The sequence below is a fragment of the Megalops cyprinoides genome, chromosome 6 (genome assembly GCF_013368585.1).
Source record: "Megalops cyprinoides isolate fMegCyp1 chromosome 6, fMegCyp1.pri, whole genome shotgun sequence".
NCBI classification, from domain to species: Eukaryota; Metazoa; Chordata; class Actinopteri; order Elopiformes; family Megalopidae; genus Megalops; species Megalops cyprinoides.
Genome location: NC_050588.1, coordinates 35,027,258 through 35,041,936, shown reverse-complemented (window position 1 = coordinate 35,041,936; position 14,679 = coordinate 35,027,258). Strand labels below are relative to the sequence as shown.

Genomic DNA, 14,679 nt, shown 5'->3' with positions numbered 1-14,679 from the left:
AAAATATTTAATGTATTCAAATGATTCCATTCGCATGATATCTTAAAGTGTTTAATTGTTGAATTTTCTATTTTAATGATATTGAAAATTGTTTGAATTAGAAAAGATATTTTACTAAAATAATAAAATTCACAATAATGTGCTCTGAAAGACCGTGATTAACGAGTAATGTCCTAAAGAAATACTGAGCCTGAATACTGGAATCATTTCAGATCTGGTTCAGTGTAGATCTGTCACTAGTTCCTCAACTTGTGAAAAGTTGATAGCTGAATTATGTTTACCACATGTTTTAGATTAAGTACAAAATAAATATGCAGCAACTGTTCTGTTTCAACCATAGGTAGTTGATAATTGACCCATTTTCTAGCACTTCTCATCGAAGATTGAATGTGTGTCCATATTGCATACTATGGACTGTCTTACATTGAGTGGATATGAACTTCAGAGGATATCCAGACAGCAAGAAATTGGATCATACTTTGTAGGCATTTCATATAATATGCAACTTATTGGTCCTCATCAGCACTGATTTTTTACAGTTTTAAGCTGAGCAGCCAGAATCTCAGGTCAGGCTCTGCAAAAAGTGGTGTTTTTTTTTAAGTTTGAAGTTAGGATAATTTTGTAATGTGTTAGTGCGGGGGAAAATCTAATTCAGTGTTCCGTAAGATTGTCATAGATGCATGCCTTTGAAAATGGAGTTTGAAAGCCATTTTTCAAAAGAAGAAGGCTACCAAAGTTAACCTATCTCATGGAAATGTCTTAGACTTCCTCCATCTCATTCAGTGACCAATGTGAACATACAAGCAGTACAGCAGTATGTGTTTTGTTTGCATGCCTGTTTTTAATCCAGGGGAGGTGTTGAACAAACATGCAAACCTATACATTTTGTTGAAAATACAGAAGTGTACAGTAGGTGTGTGTTTATACTGTGTGTGTAAGCATGTGTGTGTGTGTGTGTGTGTGTGTGTATGCGTGCATGTGCGTGTGTGTGTTTTGGGAGGTCCGGGTGGAAACATTTCTGTCAGTCTCTGCCAGATTCTTCATTCTCCAGCTCACACCACAGTGCTGTTGTTCTCCAGTGCATGCTGATTCCTCTCAATCACCTCCCTCAGACCCTTAGTAAAATGCAGGTTGGCCCCGATGATGATGAAGCCCTGGGAAGGGAAGGTGAGAGGTAAGGGAGGCTTTAACCCAACGCTGAGAGACACTGTAGAGAATTCCCAACATCTACCAGATTCCCAAAATCAGCTGTTCTCAATCCTGCAGAGTAATTCACTCCAGCAGAGTAAGACCATGACAATTCGGAAGGACAGTGCACTTGTGACTCACGTTGTGATATTCCACCACTTCCTCAATAAAGTCCATCCCCTCGGGCAGTGGGATTTGAACACCTTTCTTGGTTCGACCTAAAATGTAAGTGCGTACATAACGTTTATATGGGGACCTGGGCTGGAACACAAACTGAATTTAGCAAATATGGACAGTGATAACATTCAAGTCGACGAATGGATACATAATGTACATAGACTTAACCTAACCTAGATCCAGTGCAACAGGCACCTGGAATTACACCATATACTTGCTTGGCTTGCATAACCTATACTTTAAGTATTAAGCTGTAAATGGATACAGCTTAATGTCTACTGGTTCAGCTATTTTTGGTAGTTCAAATGAAGGAGCAACAGCAATGGCCCTTCTGGCATTCAGATCTGCAACCTGCCAAATACAAGTCTACACTCCTCTATACTAACCTATACTCACTCAAACAGGCATTAGCACAAAACATGATTGCGAAGTAACAGTTCTCCATGACATTTCACCAGCAGGGTGGATACGCACTGTTAATAATTGGCACCACAGACAGCTGCAACATGGTTTTCAAGGGTCCTTGTAGAGGAATAAGCTAAGAAATAGAGCAGAGGTTCAGATGTCATGACAGATTATAGTTTGCCAACAGTAATTTTTTTTGTTTGTTTGTTTGTTTTTAAAAAAAAATGCTGTATTGTCCTACCGCCAGTGATTCCAGTGCAGACTGATTGGAGTAGATTTTAAACCTGTCAAGAAAAATATCATTAATTTATTCAGTAAATATAAAAAAATGTTATTGTTCATACTTCTGCTTGATATCAAAGCAGTTTCTGCATGTTGGTGCACCTTCTCAAGTCCATATGAACAGCCAGCCTCTTTCCCTTCATGGACACCTTAGCATTCAGTTTGGATTCCTGAAGGGAAAGATCGAAACATTACATTACATTACATTACATCATATAGCAGACACTCCTACCCAGAGCAACTTCCAAATAAGTGCATCACTATGCTGAGTGGCTAACTGAATCTAATGAGTGAGCACGTTTACTGCAATTTATTTTTTAAAAATGCCAAATACTTTGGTAGACTTGTGTGTTCACAGAGTTCTGCATCAGGTAGGCATTTATCTTTTGTATGGTCACAGAGAGAAAGAGGTAGGGAGAGAGAGGTCTTTGCCCTCACCATAGTCATGCTGCTGAGCTGGACGGGTGGCTGTCCGACAGGCAGCAACATCACTGTCACCACTGCATTGACAAACACGCTGGCTCCGGACGTCTTGATGACACAACGAGGAGATGACGTCACCTCCAGCTCTAAGGAAATTGGGGCTTCCACCACAGCAGGGTTCTGCAGTAAAGCGATGGAGAAAGGACTCTCTCTCAAACACATGGCAATCCAGACCTTGTGATCACAGCTTTCCATAGTCACGTCTGCATCATCAGTAGATTCAACAGGTTTGCATGCATTCGATTCCACAGAAGCTGCTTCTCACCAGCATCATGATTGTGCCAAAATATGTCGTCCTTAGGAGCATCTCCAGATCTTTTGGCATCTGAAAAATACATGATATTTAAGTCATGATTCCACATTGAGATGAGAAATATCAGAAATCACAAGAACTTGCGTTGAGTCTTATAACTGTCTGTAAATGGTTTGTAATTATTACACTGCAGTTAACAAACTCGCAAACTTGTCAGTTGTTGAGCGAATACTGTCACAAGAAGTACAAGAAAGTTAAAAAAGTAATATGGCTGTTGCTGACATGCTTTTTACTGATGTAGATGCATTTTAGAAAGATTGCCTATACTGGGAAGACATTTACCAGCATTACACCAGTTCTATGAGAGATCTGAAGGCATAATTTTAAAGAAAAGTGAAACTGTATTTTGCAGAACAATGCTGCAAAGAACAACCAGCTTTTGAGTGTGCTGATGATGAGTCATCAGAAAATAAAAGTGTTCCGACTGAATTTTGTGCAAATTTCCTGGAACTGTCTGTGAATGTGCATGCACGAGGAGTCATGTCAGTGTGCAGAATGAAACACTGACTCTGAATCACATCTGTGCATGTGTACATAGGCAGGGCTTTCAAACACTCAAATGAAAAAGCACCCAGAGTTAGTGGATGAGTAACACAGGGAACAAGTTTGACTGGACATGCCAGGCATTTGTAAACCAGCTTTGGGAGGGTAGTGAACTGACTTCTGACACTAATGTGCATGATGCCTCTCCTTACACACCTTCCCTGGGGTTCATTTTCAAATACTTTATCTTTCCTGACAACTGATAATGAATTTTCAGCTCTAAATAGATATGTACAGTACCAGTCAAAAGTTTGGACACACCTACTTATAGATGTTTTTTCTTTATTTTTATTGTTTTCTACATTTTAGAGTACCAGTGAAGACATCAAAACTACACATGGAATTATGCAGTCACCAAAAAGTGTTAAAAAATCAAAACTATCTTATATTTTAGAGTTTTCAAAGTAGCCAAAAGATATTTTTTAATGAAAATTTTTGGACAGAAACTCATACATAGGCATTAACTTCACTACTTATATTTGTGTAACAAACCAATTTCAAGCATTTAAGCACAAGTCTTTAGATCAAAATGTCTAAATGTCTAAACCTGAATGTGTGTTTCCCATGATCTTAATCAGGTGTGTCCAAACTTTCAACTGGTACTGTATCTTAATTAACAATTGAAAGGGAACGTGCACCCCTCAGCGCCCTTTCAAAAACTGCATGCTTTGTTTGCAATCTCAGCTTGCAGCATAATATGAAGTCCAGACCAGCACTACTGGTGGAAGGATAAACAAACACAACCTTACTCATTAACTGCCTAGAAACAAAGAAACAGACAAACGAAAGGAATCTTTGGAATTTGACCTGACGCACTCACCCGCTCATGAGCGATCTGCATTTTGAACACCCCAGCTTTGTAGTAGGCGTACATGCCGCTGTCGAAGAAATACTCGGACAGGGCGAGATAGACCATGCGGTCGTACTCTCTGACCACCGGGTAGACCGCGTAGTTCACCATGGTGTCGTTCTCGTTGTTGAGGTCATAGAACATGCCCTGTATAATGCAGAGGGAGAAAGAGAGGGAGAGGGAGAGACAGGTGGGTCATTGCTCTGGAAGGGAACATCCATTACGTGACGTTATTGCCATTTAGCAAACGCTCTTATCCAGATCGACTTAAGATTTTATCCATTTATAAGGCTGGATATTTAGTGACACAATTGTGGGTTAAGTACCTTGCCCAAAGGTACAACAGCAGTATCCCTGCGGGGAACTGAACCAGCAGCCTTTCGTTTGTGAGGGCTGCTCCTTACCACTGAGTCAGACTGCTGACATCCATACAGTGTTTTGGATTAAAAAAATGTCCTTTGGAGATACTGACTCTGTCTCTGGCCTGAGGCCTTCATGAATGAGGTGAACAGCTTCAACAAAGAGTGGCAGCATCGTGTGGAGGTAAGGGAAGTGTGCTTGTAAGCAATTACAAAGCCCGGGTGTAAACTTGCCATTACCCCCTTGAGTAAGCTAATTAAGGTTTTACTCCGGGAAATATGTACCTTTATTAATGTATAATAATTTCACAACCAGTGATGTAATAAGTCACTCACCCTGAAGTCCATATCCAGACTGCTGGCGGTCACCACAGGATCACTCAGAAGAGAATAGTCAATCCCAACATACTTGTCTACCTTCGAGCGCACTGGAAAGAAATTCAAACTCATACACATATGTACATATATAGGGTACCAATTTGTTCAATATTAAGTGACAGTCTGTTGTAGCTAATACTATCAATATAGCACATCTGAAAACCACTTCAACCTCCAGTGGTCTGTGTCTAGCAATGGAATCACAGACTGTTCACAGTTGTACATTCATATTCTGCTATTATTGTTAATCTGCCCCCAGATCTTTTTCAAAGAGGTACGTTAATATAAAGAGAATACACCGTGGATGAGTGGACAGTGTGTGTGATGGAGGCATCACTAGCTCCTACCTGGGATTGTATCCAGCAATGAGTTAATCAGAATCAAACCAGCATGGTTCAGAGCTGGGCAAATCTGCGATACAAAGACAAAGAGGACTTTATACTAGCATGTATTTAACTTGTGTGAATGCCTTGTATGTGCTTACAAAACAATGAAAGGCACATCATTGTCAAATGTGTACATAACATTTATCCAACCACTTTCTGTCTTGGCTGAAGAAGCGATTGTATATTTACACACGCAGAGAGTCTTAGCAGTACCTGCTGGTTTAAAATGAAGCGCATTCCTGTTGTCAGGAAAGTAGCCAAGAAATCATACACCCTCCTGTACAGATACAAAGCAAAGCAGTCAGCACACAAGCCTAAACTGACAGTTTCTACCAACAGTTACTGTGCAAGAGAGCAGGGACCTCCAGCCATGATCCTGGAGAACCAGCATCCAGATTGATCACCACATCATCTTAAATCATCTGTTTCTGCAGGAATGTGGCCACCTGTTAATCATTAATAATTAAATCAGTCACTTGTGTGAGATAGTGTGACCATGATTGGTGTGTCTCGTTCTTAACCTAAGTAAGGAATTTAACCCAGAATTGCTTCAGTAAATATTTAACTGTATAAATGGATGGCATGTGAGTATTGTAATCCATGCAAGTCGCTCTGGATAGGGCGTCTGCTAAATTACAATAATATAATATACTGTATAATATGGCGTACATATTAACATGTGCCCCCCCCCCCCCCCATCCTCCAGAAACAAGTGATTTAGAGTGGTATGGAAGGAAACCTGGAACTGGATCTCGAAGACCAGAGAGACTACTGCTGTGGACACACAGTTTAGGATTACAAAGTAATGAGAAAAAGTCTTTCACAGAGTATCAGTAATGATACTTAAATTACCCATTAATCTCAGGGGGGATGACAAAACAGAAAGAAAGTGAAAAGAAAGAAGGAGATGAGAGTGGAAACATGGGAAAAAAAAGGACAGAAGCAGAGCTGAAGAGCAGAGTAATTACCCGAGAGTCCCAGAAAACTTGGCTCGCATTTTCGCGACCGCTGCGTCGCAGGAGACATTGGAGATCTTGAGACGTCCGTAGTCGTCTCTTGTCAGGTGCAGAGCCGTGTGAATGTTCACCCCCTCCGCGGAGGCGTTGATGTACCCCACATCATAGCTGAAAGACAGAACAGTCACGTTAAAGAGACATTCCCGACAGCCAGCCAATCTGTCAACAAAAAGCTCCTAAATCCTCTCCTTTTACAGCTCGAATACTTTCCATGAATAAACTGAAGCGCATTTTACTAATACAAGGTATTATAAGGATTTCATATGTGCTGAGTGACCTGTGGCATCCCATGCAAGTCAATGAGTGTAAGACCGAAGGTCTTTGGTCCTTGGGTTTTAACAGTCCCTTTTTATATTAATGTCAAAAGCACTGTTATCTATGTGTTACCTTCAGGCTTAAGTCTCTGTGTAATATAACTGTAGTGTTCTAACGTGGAGCGACAGTTTTAAGGTAGACTTATCTCTCTTTATCCTTACACAGTGTTTTCTTTGATTTCAGTGGCCACAGAACTCACAGTTGTCAACATCAAAGAGCGTACTGTGGTTAGTTTGAATACAGACCAAAATGAGGAACATATGACCCTCCAACGTGACAGCAGGCAAAGACTCACAAGAACCAGTAGAGGATTTTACGCTTGAAACTGAGAGCGATGGAGGAGTTCTGCACTTCAAAGAGCAGGCCGAAATCAGGGTGGAAGCGCAGGTCTGCGTCGGTGAGGTTCAATTCCTTGATCTGCACCCTATCCATGGGGGGTCAGGCGGGGGGGGGGGGGGGGGGTGAGGGGGGAACAAACAAGGGACATAGGCAGCATATGAGAGGAAGAAATGTGGTGGCAAATGGAGCCAACAGCAAAAGCAACCTTTGCACGACGTCAGCAGCACATTATCAGGCATATTTCTGTCCGGAGGCAAACATACAAATGGGACCAGAGTTTAGGTGGTCTCTGGAGCACGTGGTGTGTGTGCATCTCTCCTGCGGCCATATGTGATGCCGTGTGGGGGCTTACTCTTTGATGGTGTACTGGAAGCGACCCTCACTGCCCTGCAGGTCGGGCATGGTGATGTTCCCCAGCTCCTCCTCCACAAACCTCTGCGTCTCATATTTCACTGGAAGGGAGGGAAGGGATGGGGGGGGGGGGTGCAGGGGAAAGGAGAGGATGTAGAGAGTGAGTGGGAGAGGGGGTTCAAGTGGTGGTGACACAACAGTCCAAGAGGACATTGGAGTAAAGAGCGAAGAAGGGGGAGGCAGGGAAACACTGTAACCCAGATGAAATATCAGTATAATCCTGATTTATGATCAAATGTAATCTGTGGTGTCTTACACATTTCAAGACCCCTGGAGGTAATCCGGATCTTGCAGCCGGGGGGCTCAGCATTCATCATGGTTATGAAGTGTAGCAGGAAAATGATGACCACTCTGCAGGGGGCCATGGTGTCTCACAGAACCTGAATGTCACAGACAGAAAGAACAGATAATAGCAAGACACAGTAATCACAGGCCATGATATGTGTTTCAATCAGTAAATGTGTTGGGAGCTAAGAGCTAAGAGAATGTGCTTTTTGAGAAGGTTAATATGCAAAGGACCAATTTGAATGAAAACAACAGATTTGGAAATGAAATCAAAGCTTAATGAAAAGCTCCATCACAATTGTTTGACTAGAATTTACGGTGTATTTCATTTTTGAATTTTATCTGAAAAGTAAATGATGAAAAACTGTAACTGTACTTGATGTGTCTTGGGATAGTGTATATTATTATTATTATTATTATTATTATTATTATTATTATTGATATTCTTATTATCATTATTATTATTAATATTATTATTGTTATTATTATTGCTGTTGTTGTTGTGGTTGTTGCTCTTATTCTTATTCTTGTGAAAAAATGAATAGCTTTCATATCATCATTCAATATTTTTAATAGCATCAGCCAAATTCAATCATTTCTCCTTTCAAGTTTTCTTAACGTATTAACTTAATTGCAGGCAGCAGAAATAGCATTTTTAGTACCTTCCTCTCAGATGCTCATTAAGCAGCTCCTTACAACTCCAGGACAGCCACCTGCTTTGATCAGAGCCTCAGTGTAGAACGCACAAGTGCATCCCTCTCACCCTCACTGGCGTTCAGCGTGAGCACACAGGCTGCGTGCTTTCAGCACCGTGCTGTCACAAGCACACACGGTGATGGTGCACACTTCCCATCAATCCCGTCACACTAATGCACACAAGTGCTGCCATACATCGTACGGCTCTGTGACAAAACACCTCCAAGTCCGGTCATAACCTTGGCACATTTAAACTAGCTAAAGCAAACAACAGCATTTAATCACCTTTTAAATCGCTGTCTTTTTTTTCTCATTTATCTGGCTATGCTGGGCATGCATTCACCCCGCTGCTTACATGCAGACAGCAGCAACGAACTCATCCGCCGATACGTCCCCTGCGCTTGAACATGCTGCCCCCTCCTGCTTCCCTCCTCCTTCCCTGCCACATCCCTCTCTCCCCGTCACATGTAGAATGACAGAGTGGCTTCTCTCTCCTGACTGGATCCTGCACCAAAAACGGCTCTGCTGCACCAGCAGAGAGGGTACGGCGCAGCCATTCCACCCCCGCGTGATGCAGCCCAAAGACGTCACGCGCTACGAGCAAAAATAAACAGAAAACAGCCCTTCTTGCAATTTCCACGAACCCTGGCATGTGAGACATGTACAGACGCTAACCTGCTTCTCAGTGTGTCGGCACGTCAGGGAGCAGTTGGTGTGCTGTCACAGCCACAGAGTGATCTGAGCTTCTGTGTAGTTCTTTGTCTCCAGCAACAGCGGTGGCAGCAGTGATCACTATAGTAACTTATTGGAATGGGAAGGAAGGACTAAGGGAGAGAGGGATGTTTGATGACCCACAAGCTTTAGTGTTGAGTTCTCACCCCCCCCCCCCCCCCCCTCTGCCGCCCCCAAATAACACCACCACCTCATTTCCTGGGGCTCCCCAGACAATGAAAAACAACCCCCAGGAATCCAAATTTGCATAATCCCTCCAAATTAGGGAAAAAGTACCCTTTACCACACATCTTCTGGACCCTCACTCCCCCGCCTCACCACACACACTCACACACACACACATGCACAGACAAACACACACTCACCTCACACATCCACTCCCACAACCTGCATTGCCAACATAGTTCTTGTCTCACCTCTTGCTTCTTATCAGTCAGTTAACCCCCCCACCCCAAAAAAAAACCCTCTACATGGCTGCATCCAAATCACAGGGGCAGCAGCGGGGGGTATAACTGCAGGGATGTGGGGGGCTCGCTCCGCTCTGCTCAGACAGCCAAACTCAATGACTCCAACATGCGGAAAAACAAAGAGCACCTCAGAGGGCACGGGCAGGTCAGTGCCCCACTGGCCCTGAGGGTCAACAACATCCGCTCAGCCTTGATGATTGACATGACTGAAGGGACAATTTGTTCAATTGCATCACTGCTTTCTGGGAATCACTGTGTGCCAGGGGTCAAGGAATGCAAGCTCCCACAAGGGCCCGCAGCTCTGAGAACGTGTTCACAGAAGCTATAAACCCATCCTCAGTTCAGAGCTTTCGGTAAGCACTGTGTCTTCTACAAGTTCCTCACAATTAACGTGTGATCAACACCACTGGTTTAGAATTCTGCATTTGTACTGTAATTTCTATGTCTGTATGACGTAACCCAGTGACGAATGTTATCCTATTTCATATGTGTAATGTCTGAACTTTTTTTGTTTTGTTTTTGTAACTGTCTGTTACAAACTGAGTAGTGGAGGTCTTTCATTGTGATTAGAGTGGCAAAATGGTGACCCAGTAACATCAATGACGCAAAGACTGCGGAGGACACAGTCCATAAAACAAAACATCTGCAAAGTTGCTGGCAACATTCTGATAACAACCCTTTCCTGTTTGTACTGAGTTACAATCTTCATGGATTCACCTAAGAAAAACATGTGTAAATGGAAATGAATAATACAAATACTGCTGGGGGTATTGGCAAATATTCCCTCTGCTTGTTTGTATCTGCAGTCTTTGTTTGTGTGTGTGTGTGTGTGTGTGTGTGTGTGGGTGGGTGGATTTAAAAGTCTTGTGCAATGAAGAATTCGGTGAGAGCTCATCAGTTCAAGAACACAACAATGCACCAGTATCCAGGTCACTGCCCTATAGAAACTCCCAGAGAAAAAAAAGGAGAACTTCAAAAACAGTGGGATTACTTTTGTTCAAAATCACTCCTGCAGTGGTTTTGGGAGTTATTTTTGCTTGTGTTAACACCTCTGTCTGTTATTATTAATCTAATTAAAAAAAATTTTTTCTGTCTTCATATGAATTATTCCACATTGTTATGAATAAATATAATCACACCAATGTGAGGTCATATGTCAAAATTTTAATTTATGTGTTCATCTAATGAAGCGACTGACAAACACACTTCATGGTACAATATCCATATACATAAATTTTAAAAAGAAAACACATTATTTCATGGTAAAAGACAGGGACACCTAGCTTAGTCTTGCAGTTATATCCCCCTCCTTCAAAATAATACTGTATGTTACAATATCGTATATGCACACATGCACAAAATGACCCATGAAATCTTGACTGCATGCAATACTGTTCATTCACCAACAGGTGACGCTACTCTGCTGGACCGTGATTTAGTGACTACTATTTTGTGAAGGTTGGGATATTGAAGGTAGTTTCTTTCAGTAAGTGAGATTCAGAGATCTCACTGAAACATCACAAAACTCTAAAGAGCTTCTGTTAATTTCCTTTAAAATGTCACTAATAATAATAATACTAACAATAAAATGTCATTTTTCCCACAATCAACAATCATTTGAGGCAAAATTACAAATAAAGGTATAAGTGTGTGAGAGGACAGACCACAAGCTTTTCCTCTTTTTCTCTCTCTGTTCTTGTTTGCTGAATCTAATTATCTCACTTTTATTTCATCACAGATAAATGAAGAAACGCAATAATGTCTAATGAAAAGAAAGCTCAAAACAGTGGGGCTTTCATTCCCACACCAGATCCTGTTTCCTTAGCATGCAATGAGTCTTTCACGTAAGATTTAGTTTCAACCTTCATTGAACCTTTTAGTCCCCTGGCTTCCATCAATAGTGCTAACTAAAATAAGTCAAAAAAAAAAGAAAACAACAACATTTTGAACAGTAGTCAAGTGTTTCTGGATGCTATGCCCACTCACCTCTGTCTGTGCCATTGCTGAAGTGGCACTATAACGCCATTGTCTTAACAGGTCCCATCAAGTCTGAAATGCTTTCTGACCTTTGGGCAGAATTTCCTCAACATCCCAGTTATGTTTTTTTCCCCACTCTTTCCCAATAAGGTTACACAATAAACTGAAATACTTACAGTGTATGATCCACAGGCAATACACTTGGTGATGTTTTTTTTTTAAAAAAAGAAAAAAAAAAAAAAGCTGTCTGTGTTCCCAGGATTCTGGTGTTTGGTTTAGTCAAACTTTTTGACTGTTAGTCTGTGAGGTCGCTAACTCTCTCTTTCCCTCTCTCTCTCTCTCTCTCTCTCTCTCTCTCTCTCTCTCTCTCCCTCCCTCTCTCTCTCTCTCTCTCTTTTCCCTCCCTTTTGCTTTCTCTGACTCCCCTGTGATACGGTATTTATAGAGGCAGGTTGGAGAAGAAAGGGGTGTAACCCTCTCTGCAGGAGTCATATGACCATGTGGTCGTACTAATGACAGTAATTTATTTTGCACACATACTTTGCAGGCACCTTTTTCAGTTGCTTAGCTTGCACACACAGGCACACACACCTACAATATGGAATGAAATGGAAGAACAGGGTATGGTGCATCAAAGGCAAAAGTATAAAAACATTAAATAAGACAAGTTTTTTATTTCATAATTTCAGCAGTACTATCATTTTTTGTAGTTAAAAAATAATAATTAGTTTCCATTCATCTGCTTAAATGATCAAATAATCACATTTACATCTCTTTTACAACAACTTTTACAATTGTCACTCCAATACTTGAGGACAAAGCAGCTTATACAAAATCAAAAAATTTGAATGCAATTATCCAACAAATGAGGCTAATTAAAGGGGCCAAGTAACAGCAATATAGAGAAGAAAGTCTTGTTAACGTGTGAGAAAATATGTGAAGAAAATGCAAGGCTTATGTTTCACCAATAGGTAACTAAATTGTTTAACATTCAACACTTAATTTTGTGTCTAACCACAAGACCTTCAAAGGGGCACTTAGCAGGAGGTAATGATCGTCCTTAATGGTTGTACCATGGTGACCACTGTTCAATCACACTACTGGGTGTAAGAGACGGCTAACTGAGAAAACGTTGTAAAATCTAGCCTTGACACAAGAGTCGCTAGTCAACGCTCAAAAAACACACTTCTGCATTTCCCTGAAGTCATGAAATTTCCTAGGAAATTGTGAATATGGTGGCAAAATGGAATTTTGCCATGGCTTTGGTGGAAAACCTTAGAAGTCACACTTTTTTTACAGATATTCAGTGCTGCTCTGTAATTTGTATGCAAGAGGTACTCTCTCATTTTGAAATAAATACCTTTTGGAAATTCACTTGAAGTGCAGCCACAAGTTGATGATACGTTTGCAGTGTGGCGTGATGCTACAGAAGGCTGCGTTTGCTTTTTTTCTTTTCTTTTGGTATGATGATTCACCACTAATTCAAACTGCTTAGAATGTGCACCCTTTTGAAAAAGAGCTGTTGCTCAACAGAAAGCTGACCTTACATGGCATCATGTCATAGCTTCTTCAGCGTTATGGAACAGATTTCACGCTTGCATTACATCCACTTTGATACTGAAAGTATTTTTTGCCCTGTCACACACATACACACCCGAGAAGATATCTGAAATGTAGTGGAACGTTCTTTGCCAGTCACAGACCACAAGGAGGTTTACACTGCTGTTATCCGGTACACTTTGCTTTGATTACAACCCCTAATAGAAGCAGTTCTATAAGAATCGTCTGCCACACTGATGTTTCTGGCTGCTTCTGTGTGCTCATGAAGCCAGTCCTTTGAAGCAGGAAGACAGTTAATTGCCATGTTGGAACAGTTTCTCAGAAAGGAGGGAAGGGCTTAAATGTGAATGGGGCCAATAGTAAAGCCATAGCAGACCCACCAGACCACTCTGTAGCATTATTCTCCCGTCATTTCATTCAGAGGGATCATAATCCCTTTAATCTCCATCCCAGGTGTTCAGTGATGTGCTGCTAAAAAATACTTTTACCACACTTCTTATCCTCTGGTTCTGAATGTTTTGAGGGATCAGCAGTTCCAATGGAAAACATACAAATGGATGATTTTATGGTGGAATCAAAATGCAGACTAGAGCATAGTATAGCATAAAATAACATAGCATAGCATAGCATAACATGAAATAATATAGCAGTATAGCATAGCATAGCATAGCATAATTTAGTATAGTACAGTATAGCATAACAAAGCCAAACATGTGTTGTGTTTTTTCCCAATTGCAATTAAACATAAATGTATTAGTTGTATTTAATCTAAAACCCACAAAAATCTAGTTCTGTGATTCTAAAGACCAGTTTATGATCCTTTGCTTATCCAATGTAAGAAATTTGTCATATTTAATTTATATTCATATTTGTCATGTTTGTCATTTAAGAATATTTCAACAGAAGCTTGTTCTAATTAAAAGCTTTTTGTTACATGTACAGAAAACACTGTACGCAGGTGATAGTATAGAAAAAGTGTAAATATTTATTTAATCATTAAACATTCTTTTTATCATTTAAATTTAAAGTTCATCTTCCACCAAACATTTATGTAGAAATACTAGTATTAATAAATGTCATTTTATATTGTGTTATATGTCCACAACATGACTCACTTGCAGCTATATAAGCATTGGTGGTTTTTCTGGTGCTCTCATTTACATGTAAAATATCGGTCTTTAGTTATAATATGGGAAATTTTTTCTCTTGCAGTGACAATAAAGTGAAATCTGTAATCTGATTCCAGTTGATCGTTAATACATTTATTTAAGATACATACAACAGTATACAACAGTATTCATTTCACATTTGTGATACCAGAAAATTACTAGGTGAAATGAGATGAAATGAAAGTTAGGCTTATATAACTATTTGTGGTGATAGTAGCTAAGGCTATATAATTAGGGAAATATAATCAGTATCATGAGGTGGTGGCATGTCTGATAAGATTGAAATTGGATTTTGCTCCTCCATCTTTCACAAGCCTCTCCTTGATATTGTAGCTCTGCTGGTTTGAG

At 40.6% G+C, this 14,679-nt stretch overlaps 1 protein-coding gene across 5 annotated transcripts; it reads right to left on the bottom strand.

Annotated features, from left to right (window-relative positions):
* Positions 1-933: 933 nt before the first annotated feature.
* Positions 934-11,908, bottom strand: LOC118779440 (phospholipid transfer protein). Of its 5 annotated transcripts, none has more exons than XM_036531560.1 (16): positions 11,779-11,908; positions 7,702-7,825; positions 7,387-7,486; positions 6,991-7,119; positions 6,333-6,488; positions 5,578-5,641; positions 5,326-5,389; positions 4,937-5,028; positions 4,212-4,388; positions 2,801-2,860; positions 2,491-2,655; positions 2,155-2,222; positions 2,012-2,054; positions 1,840-1,903; positions 1,330-1,406; positions 934-1,154 (listed from the first exon to the last, which is right to left on the bottom strand). In XM_036531560.1, exons 2-16 carry the CDS (start codon positions 7,808-7,810, stop codon positions 1,053-1,055), a joined length of 1,470 nt encoding a protein of 489 aa, XP_036387453.1. In that variant the 5' UTR covers positions 7,811-7,825; positions 11,779-11,908; the 3' UTR covers positions 934-1,052. The 5 variants fall into 5 exon arrangements, with proteins under 5 accessions (XP_036387453.1, XP_036387454.1, XP_036387452.1 ...); XM_036531561.1 differs by lacking the exon at positions 11,779-11,908 and adding an exon at positions 11,612-11,683; XM_036531559.1 differs by lacking the exon at positions 11,779-11,908 and adding an exon at positions 9,102-9,229.
* Between the last annotated feature and the right edge of the window lie 2,771 nt (positions 11,909-14,679).

Bases quoted from the DNA above. Each gene is read 5' to 3' on its own strand.
- LOC118779440 (XM_036531560.1), bottom strand. From the start codon at position 7,810: ATGGCCCCCTGCAGAGTGGTCATCATTTTCCTGCTACACTTCATAACC. The intron at 5,642-6,332 runs GTAATTACTCTG...GTATCTGTACAG, and splicing joins AAGTTTTCTGGGACTCTCGG to GAGGGTGTATGATTTCTTGG. The intron at 4,389-4,936 runs GTGAGTGACTTA...TGCATTATACAG, and splicing joins GTCTGGATATGGACTTCAGG to GGCATGTTCTATGACCTCAA.